Below are 23,226 nucleotides of genomic sequence, written 5' to 3'. Positions count from 1 at the left end.
GAAGTCAGCAAGGATGAGCTGAATGTCAGTAAGGACACCTTTTGAACTTTGTTATTGTTGAGCAGATGGACACCCAGTAATGGCAGCTGGTAGCCCAGTTGGACACATTGCTTTGTGGGATCTAGAAGAGAAGAAGCTAATGTGTCAGATGCAGGATGCCCATTCCACAGCAATAGCTGGTATGTCGTTTGTCCCTGGAGAGCCCCTGCTTATTACTAATGGTGCTGATAATGCTATACAGGTAAGTTACAACAGCTGCTCCAATCTGCTGTTATGTTTTTCTGGCAGTCCTCCAAAGTGTAAATGTTCAGTTTGGATTGAAGCAGTTTTCAAACATATACAGCAGAACTCAAGATCCTGAAGTTGCTGGCTGTCAGTTGATTTGTAATAGGGCAGTTTAAACATTTGCTACCATGATGTCATTACTTCATTTACTGCTTTGTGATAGCCTTGAAGAACAAAGCTGTGGATCCACTTTTCCAGAGACATGCTTTGCATCCTGGCACACTGTCTTAAGTCTTGATCTGTTTGCTTTTTTGTTTGTTTTTTTTTTTTTTTCAAATGTTCTGGGTCATGAGCAGTTGCTGTTGATAAGTCCCTTGGCATCAGTGGACGCGCAGCACATTAGCCGTTGGTGGAGGGACAGAATGAACAGTGGGAAACATTCAGCTGCTGTGGTGGGAAACCTCCGGAGTGTTTTAGGATCAAGTATGAAAGCCAATGTGTGAAGTTTGCTGCACCAGCTCACAGCTAAGCCTGTTCCACTGCCAAGAGTATTAATTACTGGCAGGACAATTTTTATCAGCTTTGTTTTTCTGCTCTTTTTTTGGGAGACAGGTATGGATTTTTGATGGCCCTGGTGGTACAGGACGTGTCTTGAGAAGCCGGATGGGGCATAGTGCACCACCAACAAAAATCAGATACCATGGGCAAAACGGAGAGCAAATTCTTAGTGCAGGTATGAATTCTCAGTCTTCAGTCTGATTTCCTGCATGCAAAGCTAATTGTCTTTGTTTTACTAATACAATAGACTGTATGTTGTGTTACGTATGCGTATTTATGAAACGTGGTAAGTGATCAGTGTAGATGGTATCAGTTATTACTGTATCAAACTGTTTTGCAGTTTCCTCAGAGGATTATCAGTGGGTAGGTTGAAGAGTAGTTATAAGCAGAAAAGGTTACAAGCTGCTTTTGTTGTCCATTTGCATATGCTTGATGAATCAGTTGTTTCATTATCTCCTAAGGAGCTATCAGGTGGTCAGAATTAAAACCTGTAAGAGCAAGGGAAATTCTGTTGTGACAGGGAAAAAACAAGCAGCATAATGCAGTTAGTAACTTAGAGGAGACACTCCACCTTTCCCACTAATTTAAGCAAGCTTTTTGGGTTGCAGTGTCTTTGTAATCTCTTACAGCTCAGTTATGTACTCTGAGTGTTGCTTGTTACCAAGACTGTAACCTAAATGTGTAAAAATGTGTGACTGGCCTTCCTTAGAAACTAGCATACTTAAAAATCTATAAATAGATGCCTTTGGAGATTAAGTACTAGATCAGATGGTTTTGTGGCCCAGAACCACTTCTGTAATGGACTAATAGAGACTGTTCATCTAATCTCTAATTACTCTGAAGTAATGAAATTGTCTACATGGGTAACTTTGAAAACATAACATTTTGATGAATGTTACACCTAGTACAACACAACAATGCACTGTACTAAAACTACTTGTGCTAAAATTACTCCCTGGTCCTCCAGCTAGGAATTTGGATTCAATTAACTGCTTACTTGACAGTAATTCAGCTCACACCAAATGAACCATAGGAACAGTAAAGAATTGCTTCGCAAATCCTTACGTTTGTTTTAGCCCTTCAGTGCTTTGTTAACTGTACTGAAAAATGGAGAGAGCAGAGGCAGCCACTAAAGTGGAAAGGGTCTAAAGTTTTGAGATCTGATATATTTGCAGTGCAAGGAGACTGTCTACATTGTTTTCTGAACCAGTGGTAAAACTTTACAACAGAAATGAGCTGGCAATACTGTGGGTTGCCTTCCAGGTGCCCCTTGTTTGCTTAAAACAGGCATCTCCACAGATCAACTTTGTGAAATTTCACCAATGTCGCTGGCTTTCATTGAGCTTAATATTTCTTCCAGTTCGCATTACATACATTCTGCCTTACTTCTGTATCATAGAAGTAAGGAAAGGATGATAGAATAGTATAACTGTTAAATTGTCTTTCAAATTATTTTAAGTTCACTTTTAATAGTTTTCGGTTTCCTTATGTGTTTGGTGTTGTAAAAAATGTTTTATGATTTTTATGATTAAAAAAAATCATCTCCGCATTTAATTTTACATGCATTGTGCCATTTTATTTTCTTTTAGTTTCTGGTTCTGCCTTGTCCACATCTCCCCCACAAAGTGCATCTGTTTTCCAGTTTCAAATTTGAGCTTTCTGTCCCTTTATTAAATTAAACTAAATTCCTGTTAGTTCTGCGAACATTGTTCTCTGGGTAGAGGGGAGAAGTCCCATTAGTGTCCTGGTCTACAGGAAGGATGGACAGCACAGCTTTGACCATTTTTGTTAGGGTTAGCTTACTGGCTAACCTAGCTGGAGTTCTTAACCAGCCACAGCATATGTTTGTTTGACAAAACATAAAGGATGGGATATCGTAGTCGGTGAAGAAGTGTGTGGGGTCATGGGAAAGCTACTGAAGTACTATGGAGATATTTGAGGGTTTTGATCATAAAGAACTGGGAACAGCTAGATATTGTGGTGGAGAAAGGAGAGGGGTCACAGAAATTGTACATGGAGATGATATCCATGAAAGAGGTGTCATTTTGATCTTGTGCGGGGCAAAATAGTATGAATGGGATATAGACCATAAAAAAATATACTCCATTACTTCCACTGTTAATAATATGTATTTTAACTCGGAGCAGGAGTTTTAGTAAATACTTTATTGTGGTGTTTGAGGTTCCTGAGTGCAGATATTCTACTTTATTTGCTCAGTTGGCTTATGAGTAAACGGAAAGTTGATTTTTGCCCATCACTGCTATCTGCTGATATCTTGACAGGTCAAGATGGAACATTGCAGTCTTTTTCAACAGTGCATGAAAAGTTCAATAAAAGTTTAGGACGCGGTAAGTATTTTAGTGAAAGTACATAATATTGGTGAAAGAAACCCTGAAAAATATTTATGTGAACAGGAGCTAAAACATTAGGTAGGCCTTATTTTCACTCGCTATTGTATGAAGACTATTCACCTCAGTTGTTCTGCAAACTCAGTCCTTCCTGATGTATATAAAGTGTACTCTCGGATTTTTTTATAGTTAAAAGTAATTTCTGTAGCTTGACAGTGGGAAACATTGGGCATGAGTTTTGTAATAAAAATGTGTAAAGCAGTAGCTGACATTTCAGCATATGCAATTACAACTTTCTACCCCATTTCCCTCCTACTCAGTTGACTAAATTACTAGTTCATTTGTATTTTTTGACTTTAGTTCCTTTGACTTAAGGTAGAGTTTAATTTAAAAACCACATTTTCCACACAGTTCTGTGTTTAAGGGACGTAATTTCTTGTACAGGTCAGAAAATAAGACTCAAAGACTAAGATTTTTATTTTCAAATATCTATATATTGATATCTCTGTATTTACGTTTAGATTTGTGTAGACAGATGTATATTAATAGATTGTGTATATATATCCTTTGAAATTTCTGACGTTGGTTAAACCATGATATTTAGTTATTGAAAGGGCTGGGTGTTACATATTGCTTCATTTAGTCACATCTTCGTGACTGCGATTTTAGCTGCGAGGGGGAACCTCTGCCTGAAGATGTCAGCACAAGATCCTGGAACAAGTTGATTGAGAAATACATATGTGAATATAATTGGCTAGTCATTTGCTCAGCATCACATAAATTTTGACAGGAAATCTTATTAATTTTCTTAACTGTTCAAACCTTAGGTAACAGCAATACAGAATCAATGTAAACCAAATTTATCTAAGTTTAATAGGAACTTTATATTTGGTACACAATCCTTTTTAAACCATTATTCTCAGATATAGCCATGAGATTGAGACACGTAACTTTTTTTTTATTATTATATTTTTAAGGTTCAATTAACAAAAAGAAATCAAAAAAGAAAGGTCTTAAGCTTGATACAATGGCACTTCCACCAATTACAGTCTTTGCTTCAGGTAAGTAGTCTGTGAAATACATTACAGAGCTGAGCATGGCTTCATTTTGTCTTTTAACCCTCAAGAAACTACTGTTTTGAAAGCCTGTGCTGTATCAAGATGAGATTGAAATTCTGTGGCCTCTCATGAGCTGTTGAGTGACAGTTTAAAATGATGTTTTACTTGGGAAGTTTTTCTGTTATTTTAGAAAAGGGTATTTTATTTCAAATGTCTGACTGGCTCTTGGCTTGAAAATCTCCAGCATGTGAGCCAGAATCTTCTGGTGTATTATGCCAAGATGGAGAACCAGCGGTTACGGGGGTTGAAAATTTTTGTCAATTGACGATATCTTAGCATGGTTGATTTTGATTCCTGAGTTTCTTTATGTGAGTCTTTTTTCAAAGTCCAGTTTCTGGCTTTAAAGACAAATTACTCTGTTCATTTGTATTTAAGTATGCAAATATGAACCTAGCTTTCTGAATCAGAATTGCAATTATCGTTGCTTCGTCAAAATTCTTTAAATTAATTACCTCCTCTTCAGGTTTGAAGTCTGTTTTGTCCTAAGTGTAACTATTATTTTGTTTTGGAGGATGGTTGATTTTTTCATACATTGAAAGGTTTGGATTTGCAATTTTGAATAGCTGTTTGACTACATGTAGTATTTATATTTGGAGACTTCAGTGATATAGGCTGTCTGTATGTACTTTGCAAATATGTGAGTGTGTGTATATATGCACTTCTAAAATTAGTATTCGATCTACCTGATTAAGGTAGTAGAACTACCTTAAATTCTACTTCTGCTGCTTCAAGGTAAAAATGTTAGTGGTTTTTTTAACATTTTAGTTACACTAGCAAACGCACAATGGTTTGCCTGGTGTTTTTTCTGGATGGTAGTCTTTTGACTGTCCAAGAACAGTAAATATGAACTATTTTGCCTAAAGGCAGTGAAAAATATCAGAAGAGCTTATTTGACTCTGTAGTGATTGTTTCTAAAAAGAATATATGTTATGTTGCAGAAGTGGCACATCAGAGTGACTGGGATGGTATTGTTGCCTGCCATCAAGGGTATATAACGTGTACAACTTGGAACTATCAGAAAACTTCCATGGGAGCTCATAAACTGAAGCCAGAAGAATTTAGCAAACATAAACCTATTGATACATATGCAACAGTAAGTTTATTTAGGATAATGTTTCTTCAGCATTACAGTATATGCTGTTTTGTTAGCTATTTGTACAAAAGTAATATTTAGAATGAAAAAGCACGACCTAGATATGTTTTAGTTGATTTGCAAAATGCTTTCTGCCATTTCATTGTGTCATACTACCTGTTTTGTAATGCATATGGTCTTAATAAAAATGCTGCATATGCATTTTTTTTCTTTAAACATGCAGATTAATTGCAGATTTTCAGATTCAGATAGGTGGTTGGTGTTTACTGTTAATCTGTCATAGTCATATAGAATTGATTATATGCCAGTGATGATAAATGTGCTCTGTGAATGCAGATTGTTGAATATTTGATATTCTTAGATACAACTTCTGATGGATGTCACTAAGGCAGTATTTCGTTGTCCTGCATAAGGATACAGAGCTATGTATGCTACTTGTTGACAAACTTGATTTTAAGAGTCCCTCACTCAGTTGTTTTGCGAAGTAATCTGTTTTGTTCTGTGCAGTTTTCCTTGAAGTCTAATAAAAACTTACTACTCTTGTGTTCCTGATATGTTACGTATCTTCTTACAACTTTACTAATTAGATACACATTTGAAGAATTGCTTTCATTGTTCTTTTTTTTTTTCCCCTCAAAAGGCAGTTGACATTACCTCATGTGGAAACTTTGCTATAATTGGGCTGTCAACTGGACAGGTTGATGTGTATAACATGCAGTCTGGCATTCACAGAGGGCATTATGGTGAAGAAAGAGGTAAGAATTGCCACACTACAGCCTGGTGTTCTGTAGTCTAAGATCTCAGCTTTTGAGATGAATGTGAGAATATTTTCAGTGTTTCTAATTATCCTACACTGTCCTGTCTTGCACTGTAATCAGAAGTAATTTGAAACCTACTCTGAAGGACAGGATCTGTGCTAGTTTTAGCAGCTCTGATATTAGCTAATTAATACAAAATTGTCAGTTACCAAAATTGTTAGCAATCTAATGAGATCCTCTGGCCTCAGCTGTTTTTGGAATAATCTCATTTCCAGTACTTGGCTTCTTGTTACAAGGTTTTATCTCTGAGATTTTTTCCATCTGTTTTGTGCTCCCTGCTTGAAAGTGAAAAAATATATGCATGTGAAACTGAAATTCTAAGCAAGTCCAGTTCTTTACATAAGCTATTATTTTCAATTACCTGGCTGCAGACTTGGGACTTAATGTAAGTAACAGTGTTCAGACTTTAATGGTTGCATATATGCGTATTTCGTATGATGTATCCTTATGTATGTTTGCTGTTGCTTTATAGGTTTGCAGTTTATATTAGGGCCAGCATGATTAGGGCCGACATAATCGTGTTTGGCATTCTGGTGTGTTTAAAATTCTCAACTTGGATTTTCTTTTCACTTGATTGCAGCGCATGAGGGAGCCATTAGGGGTGTAGCAGTGGATGGATTAAACCAGCTGACAATCACAGCTGGTAGTGAAGGATTAATTAAATTTTGGAAATTCAAAACTAAAGATCTGGTTTACTCTGCTGATCTTCCATGTGTTCCAAGTGGAATTCTGCTTCACAGAGATAGGTAAGAAACTGAAGCTATTTCATGTGTATATTGTTTTGCTGTAAGTACGTAAGTCTAGGATTGCAACCAAATACTCTAATGAAGTTTAAAATTCTGATGCTTTGAAATACAACTGACTACTAGTTGACAAAACGAGTACAAAACATTTTATTAGACAGAAGGAATGTAATTCTATTTATCTGATACTATCCTAGGGTAAAAGATTTTTTTTGAGCAATGTTAAGATGTTGCTTTTAATTTTTGTCTATGAGCATTCACTATCATATGTGCTACTGATTCTTGGCAGTGGTATTCTGGGAATTGCCTGTGATGACTTCAGTATTAGTGTTTTGGATATAGAAACCAGGAAGATTGTGAGGACGTTCTCAGGACACCATGGAAGGATTAATGACATGGTAATTGTTAACTCATTTTTCTGCAACATATACAGATACCTAATTAATTGTACAGATGGTGGGTTTCTCTGCATATGTTAAGTCACTGAGTATTATGTTCAGCTGTGAATAATAAGCTTGTATTTAGCTCTACAGCAGTTTTGGCCATGTTAGTTTTCAAGTCAAAATGTATAGGGTTCAAACAGTGTTTTTAGTGTGTTTTCAGATTTTACTGTAACTGTGCAACAAGCTGATTTTGGTTTTAACGAAAGAAAGCATTAGGAATAATGAAAACCACACTGTGTAGCAAAATTGTTCAAGGCTCTTAACTAGAAATATAGAAACGATGAGCCAGGTAAATAAAAGGTGTAAACAGATATAAGATTACACAACACACTGATAATTCCTCATTTTGCATCTTGTAAAATAACTGTTCGCTGAAATACTTCTTAGCTTCTGATTTAATTCTAAGTGCTAGTAAGTACCTACTTACTTGATTTCTTCACTTTTATGCTTGGTGGTTTTCATCATTAACATAAAAGCATGGACCAAAGTGCTTTTATTAACATCCAGGTGTATTCTGTGTCATATATTTAAAACTGTTCCAAAATAGCTTCCTTTTTTGTCTTTTTCTTGCTTTCAGGAAGGTGGTGTCAGTTTTCTTTTATGGCCAGATGATGTCGTCCTGGTGTTAGGGAGCAGTCTAATCTTGAAATGTGCAAAACAGGGCCTCTTGTAGGGTCTGACTTGCCACTTTTGCCACTAAACTGTCTGGTTTATTTTAGACTTTCAGTCCTGATGGTCGTTGGCTAATAACTTCATCAATGGACTGTTCCATTAAGACTTGGGACCTTCCCTCTGGATGGTGAGTCAGTTTAAAAACATATAATAGAAATGTATTAGTATTGCCTTTTGGTTTGTTAAGTGGCAAAAAGCCTTCTGACTTGATGGTCACCAACCTAAACTATGTGATACTCAAAAGTTGTACATGGTGTAACAACCCAATACCCAGTATATTAGTTCTGTCTGATGCTAGCAATATGTGCCTTTTTCTCGATGTACAGAATAAAAGTGTCCTGAAGTGAAGATCTAATAATGAAACCTGGAGTTTCCATGTAGTGTGAATTTTTCCCTTGTAAGTAGTGCTGTAATCTAAATGGCAAGAGATTGTTTAAGGTGGATTGCTTCGTGATATACTGAACCGTTTGTAGAATCATAGAATGGTTTCAGTTAGAAGCAGCCTTCAAAGATTTAGTCCTACCCCACTCTCCTGTAGACAGGTTCATTATATCAGGTTGCTCAAAGCCACATGCAACCTGAACTTGAATACTTCAGTGATGGGCCATTCACAGCTTCTCTGGGTGACCTGTTCTAGTGTCTCACCACCCTCATTGTAACATTTCTTCCTTATATTCAGTCTACCTCTCAGTTCAAAACCATTGTCTCTAGTCCTCTGAGGAAAAGGCCTGTTAAAAAGTCTCCCTCAGACTTTCCTAGAAGCCCCCATTAAGTATTGAAAGGCTGCAAGAAGGTCTTCTTGGAGCCTTCTGTTCTCCAGGGTAGACAGTGCCAACTTTCTCAGCCTTTCCTCATAGGAAACATGTTCCAGTCATCTTACTGTTTTCCTGGACCTGTTAGAACTTCATGTCTATCTTCTGCTGCAGGCCCCAAATTTGGATGCAGTACTGCAGTTAATTTTGTAAATTGAAGCCTGTTCTCAATTACATTAATTTTAGCCGCACAGTAAGGCTTTACTTCAGTTACATTTTTTTCATTTGTGCATGCTTGCAGCTGCCAAAAATACTTTTATGATCACTGTGAGCAGTATTCTCCCACAAAGAAATTTGGCCAAGTACTCAAGTAAATACAAGAAGTTTAGAAACTTAAAAAAAAACAGGCCAAAGAGTAACTTGTGAGTTCTGCCAGTGCATTCCTTTAGCAGCACAACAAATAGATTTTTAATAATTTAAAGTAGTGCTACACAGTGTGCAGTTCTAGTCATATCTGGAACTGAATGGTTTCATTTGGATCGATTACTGTTGTTGATTCATTTTCGTAAATAATTTTGTATACTGTAAGTTTTCATTTTGCTATAAAAAATATGTTGAATCTACAGAAGTGACTTATTCTCACATGATGAATGTTACTAGTCATGGGGCAAGATGGACAGTTGCTGTCTTCTTTCTAGTACAAATGGGAAGGGCATGATTGTTCTGTTACGACTTCCTCTTTCTGACCATCTTTCCCTTCCAAAATTATTAACTACAGAATTAACTACAAAAATTGCAACATTAATTATCAAACTTCAGAGATGTTACTTGTCTCTCATTTCTTGATAACACAACATTTTGCAGTAAGGATCCATTCATATGTTTCTTTAACAGTAGTTCTTATTTGCATGTAACCCGTAAGTAAATGATGTAACACATAAGTAAATGATTTCTCTCTCAGAACTGCAAGAAATTACGGTCAAGCCAAGATCTAGGCAGATAGGTGACAAACTTTACTTTTGAAAGGAAAGAAACAATTACGTTAAATTGTTCTTCCCAAATGCAAAGGAAAGGTATTTTTCAGCACAGTGTATTGAAAAGGAAGAGCCACTTTTAATAAAAAGCCAGGTGCTTGATTTACTTCTACTATGGTATATTTGCTTATAAATACAAGAACCAAATTATAAACTGTGCATTCTAAAGACTCAGTTATGATACTGTCCTTACAAAAGGCTGGAAAACATGTTGTTACATGACTTAAGTCCTACATTGTGGAAAATACCAACTGACTGTAATGGACGCCATACTGTTTACTTACTGATCATCTGTTTTTATTTGGGAATGGTGCTTAACTGTCCTTATTTTAAGTATTCCTTGTGCATGTTTTTTATGTAGGGCTTTTTGAGAATTAGGAAACAATTTGTGCAGAGAAAGTTACAAGGAGGAACTGGCATTATGCAAATTTTTCTTTCTGCACTGTAGCTTGAATAGACAAATTAAGAAATCAAGGCTACAAGCTATTTATAGTTTGGATGGAGTACTTGAGACAGAATAGTATAAGAAACATGTTGATATCACGAGCTCAGCAACTTCATACTTCCCATTGTCTCACTTTTGCAATTAAACAGGAAGCGTAAAGGTGAATACTTTCAGGTACTAGGCATTTATGTAACAATTACTGTACTCTTTGTGTAAAAATTTATAAGCATGTCTTTTTCCTATAGTGGATTGACCTTTCATCTTCTCCCTATCTGTAATTTTAATCATCATTTAAATTCAGTAGGTAATAAAAATTAATTTAGTGTAACTTAGTTTTGCAGTTGTTCCTTACAGTTGTTTTATTGAACAGTATTTCTCAGTTACTGGTAAAGATTGTGGTAAGAGGATGGATTTGAAACTAAAGTATGTATGTGTAGTAAGATTTTTTTAGCCATTGTGTGCTGCATGCAAAAGCTATCAGTGTAACTGACACATGTTCTGGCATTTACAGTTTTAGTGTTTGTATATTTTATATTGAAAGTGATGAATAATGTGACTTTTACCTGGTTAGTTTTCATGTAATGTGTGTCTTAATAGCATGCACTCAGAATACAATATCCCTTTCAGAGGAAAAAAGGCTTTTATTTTTAATACGGTTTGTTGGATCATCACAGGAGTGCTCAAGTACCTAAGAAAATGCATGTCCGCAAGATTTTTACATTTTAAACTGCTTTGTTACATGAATATTTTTTCAGTGGTTAGTGAACAGAGCTGGTGGTAGAACTAGCTGCTTTTGTTACTTTCCACTTTGCTTTTGATTTTGGTCTGTAAACCAGAAGAAAATATTGAAGCTCTCCATTTGTTCTTTTTGTTTCTCAGTTAAGTAGTTGTCAAACTCAGTTGCTTCTTACAATTTGAAGTAACTGAAATTTATACCTCAACAAAGGAAAAACAGTGCCATAAACCCAGGCTTGAGTGGAAGTCTACTAGGGTGTGCATCATTCAAGACTTGTGGCATCAGCCAGAACTCTGAAATACCTTATTGTTAAAATAGTCACGTAGTATTCGATATTTTAACTTTCTTTTTATGTGTGGGGTATTTTTTTGTGTTTTGTTTTTTTTTTGGGGGGGGGGGGGTGTTGGGAGTTTTTTGTTTTTTTGGGGGGGGTTGTTTGTTTTTTTGGGGGGGGGGGATTTTTTTTCACCTTTCTGCTGTAATGAAAGGAATGGTTTATTAGGCTGAAGATACAATAATCTCAGAGCATTCTTTACTTTAGAAAGATTAAGTCCTAGTGTTAACAAAGTGTATATCAAGTATCTTGAGAGAGTGAATTGACAATTCAAGGCGAAGTATTGAAAGATGAGGTCAGAGCATCATGAGGCTGATTTAAAGTGTGACATTTACGGCCTATAAATGTTAGTATTAGGCATAGGGAGTTGAATGTGGACACATGGTTCATCATGTTCTCCACAGAATGTGGATGTTTAAGTACGTAGCATACGTGTATCAGCTTTAGCTGATTTAGAGACTCTTACGAGGTGAGTGGTTTTGTTGCACAGTGCCGTTCATTTGCTAAGCTTAGTATTTTAGTACTGTTGTATTCCAGTACCTATCATATGCTAATTTGTATACATACTTCCAATATCCTGCTTGCATTCACTCAAATTTGTGCTGTAATTCAGATATGAATAGATAAACAAGCTCATCTTGCTGAGAATTTCTTTGTGTTTTTTTTCCTTAGCCTCATAGATTGTTTTTTGGTAGACTCTGCAGCTGTGAGCCTTACTATGTCTCCTACGGGAGATTTTCTAGCCTCAGCACATGTGGATGACCTTGGAATTTATTTGTGGTATGTAATACATCTATTTCTACATAGAATTTCAGATGCGGAAGAATTCTTTTAATCACCTGTATCACAGATAGTACAAAGTACCATCTCCGGGCTTTTGTCTTTTCTTTTTCTAATTAAGACAGGTATTCTGTGGTGTTGTGATTCGTAAATTTTGAAGTCTTTTGCAGTTATAAAGATATTTATTTTATTTATTTTATTATTAATGAATAATATATATTATTCATAAAGATATTCTGATAATTAAATTGTCTTTTCCTAAATGTTTCTTTATTATTCTAAAGAATTCTTGTTATGCCATTCCTAAAGTTTTTCTTTGACTCTACTGTTTTGGTTTTTTTATTCTATTGGAAACATCAGTGCTCATACAGTGTTGCTTTCTGAGGGGCTTTTCTTCTTGTCCTGGTATACAATGTTCTCTGAGACTTCTGAGTAGGACTTGTAAGTTGAAATTATTTATGTTTAATGATAAATCACCTCAGATGTAAATTGTATTTCAGTTTGTCGTGGTTTAAACCCAGTCAGGTAACTTGTTCACTCACTCCCAGTGAGTGGTGCCGAGCTGACAACAATTGAGGTCCATGTCCCCCCCCTGCACCGGGGCTCTCCCCTTCCCCGCTCCCGGAGGAACGGGGAGGAGGATCGAGAGAGTGCAACTCCTGCGGGTTGAGACAAGAACAGTCCAGCAACAAATCACCACCGCTACTATCAACTACAATAATGATAAGGGAAAATAACAAGGGAAGAGAATACGACACCACCGGCCAAGAAAACGAGTCCCACCCGGAAGCCCGTGTCCTTCCGGGTAACTCCCAGTTACCCCTCACCCCGGGCATGACGGCTGTGGTATGGAATACCTCCCTGGCTAGCCCGGGTCAGGCACCCCATCTCTGCTTCCTCACGGCTTCCCCTCCTCCCTGGCAGAGCATGAGCCTCACAAAGTCCTTGGTCAGGGTAAACATCACTTAGCAACAACCGAAAACATCGGCTTCACCAACACTGTTCTCAGGCTGGAAGTCAAAACACAGCACTGCACCAGCTACCACAAAGGAAAAAACATGACTGCTACTGCTGAACCCAGGACACAGTTCAATTTCCTCCTAACCTGTCTTCAAAGCGAATGACTTGTTAGGCCCAGAACTGAAGTAACACATCTTTTAAGTGATACGTTTTTTCTTATTTTTTGCTTTCTCTTATTTTTTTGCTTGATAGGTATTTCAAGTTACATTTGTTGCCTGTGGTTTTGTCTCAGGATTGTTCAATTGTTAGACCTTTCTGTGCTTAATTGCTTTGTTCTTTTTACCTAGCCCTTGTTCATATTGACTGAAAAAAAAAATTGCCAAAATGATGTGTGTGTGTGTTCCAAACCTCAAGAAAATTTGCTAAGAGTACTGTTTTGAAATTCTGTGAAAGCGGCATTTCTGTATTGTACACATTAACTACAAAGCTTTTTAGATTGTTAGGTTTGCAACTTCAAGTAAATGCAGCATCTGGCAATAATTGAAGTAGTAATACTGCGTAATTCCACATTTATTAAATGTTCTTCACAATAATACTCCAGCATAACTTCTGTGTTTCAGACTTTCAGATGTTTGCAATGATACATTACTGTGTTTCATTTATTGTTTATCTGGTAGATGAGGAAAACTAGTCTTGAATAGAACCTGGTGAATTGCCGTAGTGCAGTAAAAATTATGTCTAAAATATTTGTTCCCATTCACTTGAAGATTGTTTTAAAATGTCTGTCTTACTTTTCAGGTCAAACCGTTCTCTGTATTCACTTGTCTCTTTACGGCCTCTTTCGGCAGATTATGTACCTTCTATGGTGGCACGCCCGACTACCTGCCCCATTGAAGGTAATCTTCACATGAAAGAGTATTTAATTTTCAATTTGGTACTATATTTCAGATAGAAGATGGTTTGCTTCCTCAGTGAAGACTCACTGTTTCTCTGAAGTGTGCCTGTTGCTTCTTCTACCATTTTTGGCATATTTAACTCATATGCTAAATTGTTTACTAAAATCTAGTAATAGTTCTGTGTTCAGACATAAAAAATCACATTGCAATGATCTCCATCTCTTCAGGGAGATTTTGCAGATGTTAAAAACGTGTGTGCTGTTTGGTGGCTTTCTTTGATCTGACTTGTGTAAATACCTTCCGTTTTGACATCTTAAAGGCCAGTTTGAAATTAACATTACTGTTTGGGGGTGTAAAGGGGATTGTTGTTTGTCCACTTAATTCCAGCTTTTTTGTCTGCCTGTAAGCTGTGGTAGCTTCACTTGTTCATATTGCCTGTGTTGGCAAGAGAAATGGGTTCAGCTGTCATATAGCTGTGCTAGATAGTCCCAGTGAAAGAAAGGCCTAAAATACTTTTTTGATATGTTTAATAGAAACAGCTGTGGGCTTGTAGCAGTTTTGTGGGCCTCTAGATGGAACTCTTGTCTGCCCACATTTAGCATTGTCTATACATGTAGATCTCCATCTGGAGGAAGAACACACCTTGAATATTGACTGCCCAAAAGAGCGGGGAACATACTCGATGATGACTGCTTTGTTAATCACATACTTATTTTAGATACTTAAATTATGAAGACAGGATTTTAATTCCAAAATTTAGAATGTTTTAATCCTATAAACTGATTCTAGCTGAACGGTTTTAACTCATTTTCTACCTTCAGCAAATGTAAAGTTCCTGTTGACATGCTCAGGAGCTTTTAGTGGTTCGCATTTCTTTGCTGTGTTAGGCTTTTCCACCACATTCGTGGTTTCAACCATGTCATATTTTGCAAAAAGGAAGGGTAAGTAGAGGTGTTTGGTCAAGACCATGTAGGAAGTCTAGAGAAAACCTAATGACACACTGCACATCTCTCAGTGTTTGTTGTACTTCAGTGTTGAGATCTTCATTTTTATGTGCCACTTCAGTCATACCTATGAACAGGTTTGAATATTTTTTAAATGCAAAGGTTTTACAGACTTTTAACTTGGAACTTAAATTGTTTAGTATGTATTTTAAAACACTGTACAAGATTTTAAAAATAATCCACTTCTATAAATTGATTTTACATTATTTCAGCCAAAGCAAACAAATCTTTTTAGTTTTCAAAGTATTTATTCAATTCTGCATTTTAGCTATGATTGTTTGCAATTTAAATTTAATATTTCATAGGGTTAATATTGTTTCTGTAGCTTTTCAGCTGTTTGTTATGCTAGCACCCATACATGCAGCTGTTACGCATGTGTTTTTAAAAAACTGCAGAAGACATAGTCACGTTTTGATTTTTAAAAATAAATGTGAAATATGTATGTTCATAAAATATGTCTGTTGTTGACAGATGTGGATGTGGCAGGAGATGAAGAAACATGTGATGAAATGATCGAATATGCCTCACCTGAGCAGCTCGGATTGCAGCTGGTGACCCTTTCCTCATTGCCGGAATCAAGGTGGAAAAATCTCCTTAGTCTTGATATTATCAAGGTAATTATATTAGGCATGCCAGTGCAGATCTGTAGTATTTGGATTGTATTTTTGAGGAAGGAGGTAAATTAAGGGCTGTTTCTCCTGTAATACAAAACAGGCAGTTAACCATTCTCTTGGATGCTCAAGAAAACTTGAGAAGGCAGAATTCATAATTTTTGCCATTACTGTTTCTGCAACATTCCAGATAGTTGTCTGAAAGCAGATCTTTCCATGTCAATAAAAGTGCCTGTACAGCTGTGCCAGGTTATGCCTCTAAATAACTGTTGGGCATTCACATAACCGGGAAAAGAGGGAATGCGCAAAAAATAGTAGTATACAGCCAGATATATTTGCCTGTGTTCTATGAGCTGCATTTACCTAGTCACAAAATTTGATCCTACTTTTTCAGGTATTTTTCAAGATTTTTCAGTAGAAGACTATATAGTGCTTTTCACAATTTCTGGGATCTGGGAGAGGGGTTTGTTTTGGCTTTTTTTTTTTTTCTTCTCCTAAATGGTAGTTTCTTATTTAGTGGTAAAATATTTTACCTATATACATATTTTTCAGTTAGTCCTTACATTTTTCATAGTATTTTAAAAATAAAACTCTTCATAAAAAAAAATTTCTACATGTTCTTAATGTGGTGATGATTTTAATTCAAGTATCTGCTTAACAGAAAAAAAATAAACCAAGAGAGCCACCAAAAGTTCCCAAGTCAGCTCCTTTCTTCATCCCAACGGTTCCTGGTCTTATACCCCATTACGTTACTCCAAGGGAAGAAAATGATACACAGGTAAAACCAAAAATCTATTAATATAATAGTGCTTATCTAGTGTATTTTAAAAGAAAATGCTTATGTGTTTTAATGCTAAGTGAGATCTTGCTTAAAGACTTTAAAGTACCAGTTTTAACACATTTACATAATGCTTTCTTTCTTAAAGCGTTTTGTTCTGTTGGGGGAAAATAATCAAAATGTAAACATATGTTTTGCATGTTCATGTACACTCTTGTGCTTTCATGTTCTAGTCAAAGGTAGTAAGCCTTGGAGTACTGGCACAGAAATCTGATTTTTTCATTCATCTTGAAGAAGCCCTGAGAACTAATGAATGTAAGTTAACAAGATATTTCACTAAAAAATGTAGATGCTAATAATATTTTGATACACATTTGCTTTCTAATGCCAGAATTGTAACACGTGAAGAAAAAAATACACATAGTATAGTAGCAAAGACAAAGAGCATGACTTGTTGTGCATAAGGCTAATACGTAGATAGCCAATGTGTATCGAAGATCCGTTGGTAGTCTAGCTTGCTGCAGAATGGAGCCCAGTTCTGGCTGAAACCCATATAGAGAAAGAAGGTAGTGTTTCTAAGATTGTTAGATTTGCATTGTGATGATCTTGCCCAGAAAAAGTGCTATGTATTATTTGTAGGGTAAGAAAGGAAGGGAGTGATCTGATGAGATAGTAACTGGGACGTGAAAAACATAGTTTGCCTGCCAATTTCTGTTTCCGCGGGCTACTTCACTAAACATTCTGAAAACTTGGAGCTTTAGTTGATTACTTTATAATTCAAATCTTAAGAAATAATTAATATGAAAATAAGCTTTTGGATTTCTTTTAACATTCAGTTAACATTGAAATTATCATATAAATTGACTGTGGAATTTACATGCTGTTTTCCCTGTTTCAATTGGTGCTGCTGCAGAATTGCTGAAACTTAGATTTTTTGGAAATGATTGTTGATATAGCTGGCTTGGAAACTTAAATGGGCAGTCACCAGTAGTATCATGGTTTAAGCCCAGACAGTAACTCAGAACCATGTATCCACTCGCTCACTCACTCCCCTCTTTTTCCCCCGGCTTCCAGAGGGATGGGGAGGAGAAGCCAAAGAATGTAAATCACACAGGTTGAGATAAGAATGGTCCAGTAACTAAGGTATAATACAAAACCATTCATACTACCACCAGTGATAATAATGATAAGGGAAATAACAGGGGGAGAGAATGCAAAACTAAAAAGGGAAAGGAAAAACACCAGTAAACACCAGTGATGCACTATACAATTGTTCACCATAAACTGAACAATACACAGCCTGACCCAAGCAGCAATCTCCCCTTTCTGGGTGATTCCCCCCAGTTCATATATTGGGCATGACGTGCTGTGGTATGGAATATTTCTCTGGCTAGTTTGGGTAAGGTATCTTGTCTCTGCTCCTTCTTGGCTTATTGTGCCCCCCATCACTGGCAGAGCATGAGAGACTGAAAAGTTCTTTATCAGCGTAAATGCTCTTTCAGCAAGAACTAAACCATTGGTGTGTTATCAGCATTGTACACAGACTAAAGTGGAAACACAGCCCTGTACCAGCTACTAAGAAGGAGGAAAATAACTGTTACAGATGAACCCAGGACAGGTAGCTTGTGCACGAGGCAGTTCTGCTGGGAATTTTTAGACCCCTTAATCTCTTCTGATATAATCAGCTTACTCAGCTGTACTTAAAGCATTTTTATATGCAGAATGTGATTATCACAAACAAGGTGTGGTGTTACACTGTGGTTTTAGTACCTCAATTGGTAGTATTCTTTTAAGGTGCTTCAGAGCTGCACAGAGAAAAGTGAAACATCACGTGAATAATTAAAAACCTAACCAAGCACCTAGAGGCTGGCTGTTCCAGGGAGCAAGTGCATTGCAGTAGTGGTGCAGTGCGCCTGCCTCAGGCCACCTCTGCTGTGAGGAGAGTGTGCTCCAAGGTCCGTGCTGTAATCCAAATCCAGGCTTTGTTGATCCTGGCTGAAGAAGCTGGTGGTGGGTAACATGGCTCTGTGCTTGCTAGTTTGCAAGCATCTCTTATAATGGTAACTAGGCTGTGCAAGTAAGCAGTGATACACTAGAAGCTATCCTGGCTTACCATTGGGATGGAGACAGGGTTTTGTATGTCAGATCAGGACTGTGGAACACAGACTGAGCCGGGCACCTTTTCTGGATTATATGTGTCCCAACTTGACAGTTAGGTTCTAAGTTTAGTTTTTCAATGTCACAGCACAACAGTGAATTAATACATCTGTTTAATATTAATGTCACAATTACATTTAAAAATAGATAATTTTCTTAGGAATCAAATACAGATGCAAACAGATTTATACCACCTAAGGAATATTAGCCAATGCCTAATATCATTAGTTACCATGATGTAAGAGTGTAAAAAGTTGCTCTTACTAGCAACTTCTTAGGAAAAGAAATATTAATTAGAAGACATTTAAAAAAATGTGTTTACCAACAGCTGTGTTTACAAGCATTTATATTTTTATCTCTGCATTTTTAAAGAAAATGAATGGAATTCTCAAAGATCAGGTAGGATTGTAGAAATATTGAGGAAGAACATTTTGAAGAGGAAAGAGTTGCTAAATTGCATCCATTTCTATGAGGGAAAAGATTGACCCCACCCCACCATAGACAGTATTCCCTTGTCTCTTTTAGGGTATATTTTAAACAACCTGAGGTCCCATCTCTTTTTGCCAAAAGAAGTAAAATGGCAAGTTATGTGGTTAATGAGAATTTTTTTACAGCTAGAAGATGGATGGGGGAGGAAGGGAAGTTATATAAATACACAGTTGTTACTTATATTTTTCAAGGTAAAGTTACAAATAAAATGAAACTGTTTTGTTAGAGATGTGCTTCTCTATAGGATGTGATGGGACATTAAATTGAAGGCTGGATGGCATTTGGTGGAAAACAAAAAAGGCAACAGTAGAAACTTGAAACTTACAGTCACTGCTTAAGAATTTTGGAATAAACCTGTCCAGATGAACGATTTGTAGCATTCGTAAGATTCTTTCCTGTAGATGTTACTGGTGATGTATTCCTCAATGTTTTAACACAGATACAGCTTCACTTAACTTACTGAAAAGCTTGGGACCATCTAATATTGAGGTAGAACTAAGGTGTTTGGCCCCTGAAGGTGGTGGCTCAATGGAGGCGATGCTAAGCTTTTTGAGAATGATTGGAATGATGCTGAACAAGAAGTACAACTTTGAACTTGCTCAGGCATACCTTGCACTATTTTTAAAGGTAACAATTTTCTTACAAAGTTTTATGTTAGTCCTGTTTAAAGTGGTGGCTGTCCAGTAAGGAATGTAAATTGCCTGCTTGAAAGAATTATCTTACATGATTTTTGTTGGGGGTAGTTTTAAAACTGTTAAATGCATGTATTGAATAATTTGACAACTTACCTGGTCACAGTCCAGAAAAAAACTGACAAAAACCCACAGATGTTGTGAAATGGACCAGAAGGGTTTTGTTCTAGTATTTGTTACTTAGAATTGTTTTTATTGTTTGTAACATACCTAACTTCTTAATAGCTGTTAATTGATAAGTAACTGTAGGCTATGCCTTAAGAAGAGAATGGAATGTTATTAACATTTGGGATAGTAAAATAGGTATTTTGTTGGACTTACCACTAGATACCACATGCCTGGCTTACTTGCCATATCAGTGAGCCGTCTTTCTTCTGTTACTGCTTTAGCACCACAGAAGTAGTAAAATTATTCCAAGGAGCGTGGAAGTTAGAAAGTTATTGCAGTAAAACACAATAGCAGTTACTCTTAGAGGGAAAGCGGTTCTGCAAAAGATTGAAGCCCTTCTGATGCATAAATGCTTACCTTATCAGGATACTCTGGTTTAGGAAACTGTGGTAAAGCAATTATGTACAGTTTACTAGGAAAACGTTGCAAACATTCAGGTACATGTAATACTGGTTATTTAACTGAGTATTTCTTAATAGCAATATTAAGCAGGGATTGGTTTTAAAGAGAATGTAATGCTGGACAAATACAACTTGCTCTTTTCCTTTTGGGGGGTTAAATAGGACATGTGGGGCAGCTTCCACAAGAACAAGTACTGCAGGTGAATGGGAGTAAATTTCACGTTGTAGTCTCGATACTCATTCACAGTGGCTTTTTATCATGTCTGTTTATTATTAGCTTGGTTTTTGTGGGTCTTCTCCCTTGGACTGGCTATAATAGTTGCAATATTAAATGCTAGAATTCTTTTTTTTTTCTTTAATACAAAATCTGTTTATGTCTTTAGTGGACAGCTAGGTAATTTGCCTCAGAAATGTACTTGGGATCTGAAGTACAGTCAAATAATACAAACTCAGCTGTGACACATGAACACCATTGTCTTTTGCTGTGGGTTCCAAGTGAAACAGCTCTGAGCTTAGCAAGGCTTCTAGGTTTAAATTGTAGTCAGGAAAATAACTGTTCTGTCCATTAAGTGGTAATAACATTGCCTCTCTACAGGACAGAGGTTTCTTCTTTGTGCTTCACCAAGGTTCCTGTTTATTACCTAGGGAGACATCATCTCCCTGGATCAGTATAGAGCATGCTGGCATCATTCTTCTTGCTTTACGCAACACATAAGAATTAAATATTAAGTAACATTTAATAAAAATAATTAAAATAATTAAATTTATTTGATTACAATAATAGATAAAATGATACAACATAAAACAGATAAACCTCAGGGCACCTGTTTAGACTTTCTAGCCTGAAGAGGAATTTCTGATGTGGGTTGGAAATAGAATATGTGATTGATTGGGATAGATGCAGCAGCAGATCTATTAAAGCAGTAACTTATTAAAGACATTTTGCTGCTTATCCCATCTAATACATAGAGTATTGGAGTAAAATGGCTTATAAAAGACTAGCAAAAGAGAGCATTAAATAGAAGGAATTAATTGAAGGCAAAGAGTCCTTCCCTTACTTGGGACATTAATGAAAACAAAGTATTGGAACTGAATGAGGAAATTGATCTAAATTTTTTGTTACCTGTATATTTTTCACTAATTGTTTGTCTTCGTTTTCAGTTGCATCTTAAGATTCTCTCATCAGAGCCAAGCCTTTTGGAAGAAGTATCCAGGTTGTCAACACAACTTGAGGAAACGTGGATTCATTTGCGGACTCTCTTCAGTCAGAGTCTGTGTGTGTTAACATATATGAAAAGTGTTTTGTTGTAAAATGCTTAAGGGTTTTGTCTGCATAAAATTCCCCTTGGAATAACAGTACAATTTATTACAAAAAATACTGGATTTTGGGAATTATACTGTGACTTCTGATGCTGTATTTTATACATCTGTGTATGGCAGAATATTTTAGAATGTGCATAACTGATTTTTTTTTTTCTCAGAGCAAAAATTAATATGTGCAGCTTAAATATTCATGTTGTATCAGTGTGTGCTGTCAATGAACAAAAGAGCTGGACAGCTATAGGTAATGTAGCTAGTTACTGTGTACTTCCATGACCAAAATGTAAATCACAATGGAGAAGTGGCTTGCAAAAAAATAAAAGTAGGAATGTAATTTCTGTGCAGGAGACCAAAACCTATATTGTGCTTGGTAAATTATTACTGTTGAGACAAAAATAAAACAAAAAGTCTGGGTTATTAGCATTTTATTAACATAAGATTAAAGGAAATTAACATAAAAAAATGCATTTCTGTGCAATCGGAGTGCTTTCCCTATAACACTTGTAAAAACTAGTTTTCTTGGTTTGGCAAGCTGTATTCACTGTTTTGCCTCAGACACCTATTTCTGAAAGCAAGGATTTTTAGCTGTATTACAAATGATAGAACTTGAAAAAACACTGAATCCTAAACTAAACAAAAAAAAAACCAACACATTTTTTTATAACCAGGTTTCTTGCTCTAATTTTGGAGGCTAAATTTCTTATGAAAATTTGGATCCTTTTCTTAAGGTGATCAGAATAAAAGCTTTGAGCTGGGTGAATTTTTACATAAATCAGATGTTCTTTGTATGACTTGATATTTAGGCTTTAAATAATAATGTGTGGGCAGTTTGGGAGCCCAGGAATGTGACTGTCTTAAACTTTGCTGTTTGAGAATTCTGCCTCATAGCAGAAGAATCTCCTCATTATTTTACATGCTCTGGACAAGAGACTAACAGGGTAACCAGTACAAATGTATACAGTTTTGATGAGAAAAGCTGAAAGATGTGTTCACTGCATATGGCAGACTGAAACTCTAATGCGGTTTTGTTGTTCTACACAGGTGATTGTTATTTTAATGTCATCACATTACGTAACTCTTTAGTCATGTATCCTGGAACAAATTATTTGCAAACATAGAATTATAGAATGGTTTGGGTTGGAAGGAACCTTAAAGCTCATCCAGTTTCAACCACCTGCTACAGGCAGAAACACCTTCCACTTGACCAGGTTGCTCCAAGCCCTGTCCAGCCTGGCCTTGAACATGGCTAGGGATGGGGCAGCAACAGCGTCTTTGGGCAACCTGTGCCAGTGCCTCACCACTCTCACAACAGAGAATTTTCCTAATGTCTAATCTGAATCTCCCCTCTTTCAGTTTAAAGCCACTCCCTTTTCCTTTCACTGCAGGCCCTTGTAAAATGTCCCTTTCCATATTTCTTATAGCCCCCCTTATGTATTATAAGCAGCTCTGAGATCTCCCACAGCCTTCTGTTCTCCAGACTGAACAAGCCCAGCTCCCTCAGTCATCTTTATAGCAGAGGTGCTCCAACCCTCAAATCATCTTCACAACCTGCTCTGGACTCACTCGAGCAGGTCCACATCCCTCTTGTGATGGGAACACCAAAACTGCGCACAGTACTCCAAGTGGAGTCTCACAAGAGAAGAGTAGAGAG

General features: G+C 36.6%; 2 protein-coding genes across 3 annotated transcripts in view; both read left to right on the top strand.

Annotated features, from left to right (window-relative positions):
- The window catches only part of WDR36 (WD repeat domain 36), a 30,979-nt gene extending 8,756 nt beyond the window's left edge, over positions 1–22,223 (top strand). Inside the window, exons 8-23 of one of the 2 annotated variants that reach the window (XM_062604233.1) lie at positions 66–241; positions 838–958; positions 3,066–3,131; positions 4,109–4,192; positions 5,188–5,342; positions 5,983–6,097; positions 6,741–6,906; positions 7,193–7,301; positions 8,066–8,145; positions 11,992–12,099; positions 13,858–13,955; positions 15,431–15,573; positions 16,232–16,348; positions 16,582–16,663; positions 19,434–19,621; positions 21,417–22,223. In XM_062604233.1, the coding sequence (XP_062460217.1) occupies positions 66–241; positions 838–958; positions 3,066–3,131; positions 4,109–4,192; positions 5,188–5,342; positions 5,983–6,097; positions 6,741–6,906; positions 7,193–7,301; positions 8,066–8,145; positions 11,992–12,099; positions 13,858–13,955; positions 15,431–15,573; positions 16,232–16,348; positions 16,582–16,663; positions 19,434–19,621; positions 21,417–21,566 (1,958 nt within the window). In that variant the 3' untranslated portion in view covers positions 21,567–22,223. Of the gene's footprint in view, positions 1–65; positions 242–837; positions 959–3,065; positions 3,132–4,108; positions 4,193–5,187; positions 5,343–5,982; positions 6,098–6,740; positions 6,907–7,192; positions 7,302–8,065; positions 8,146–11,991; positions 12,100–13,857; positions 13,956–15,430; positions 15,574–16,231; positions 16,349–16,581; positions 16,664–19,433; positions 19,622–21,416 lie in introns of those variants that run through there. The other variant, XR_009961878.1, reaches the window with a different exon arrangement.
- LOC134156298 (ribonuclease H-like) overlaps positions 1–23,226 on the top strand; it is a 384,552-nt gene that overhangs the window by 64,281 nt on the left and 297,045 nt on the right. The gene's annotated exons all lie outside the window — the stretch shown is intronic.

Source organism: Pezoporus occidentalis, unplaced genomic scaffold, assembly GCF_034315485.1.
Source record: "Pezoporus occidentalis ecotype Australia unplaced genomic scaffold, CSIRO_AGI_Poc_V1 ctg84, whole genome shotgun sequence".
NCBI lineage: Eukaryota > Metazoa > Chordata > Aves > Psittaciformes > Psittacidae > Pezoporus > Pezoporus occidentalis.
This window is presented reverse-complemented; position numbering and strand designations above follow the sequence as displayed.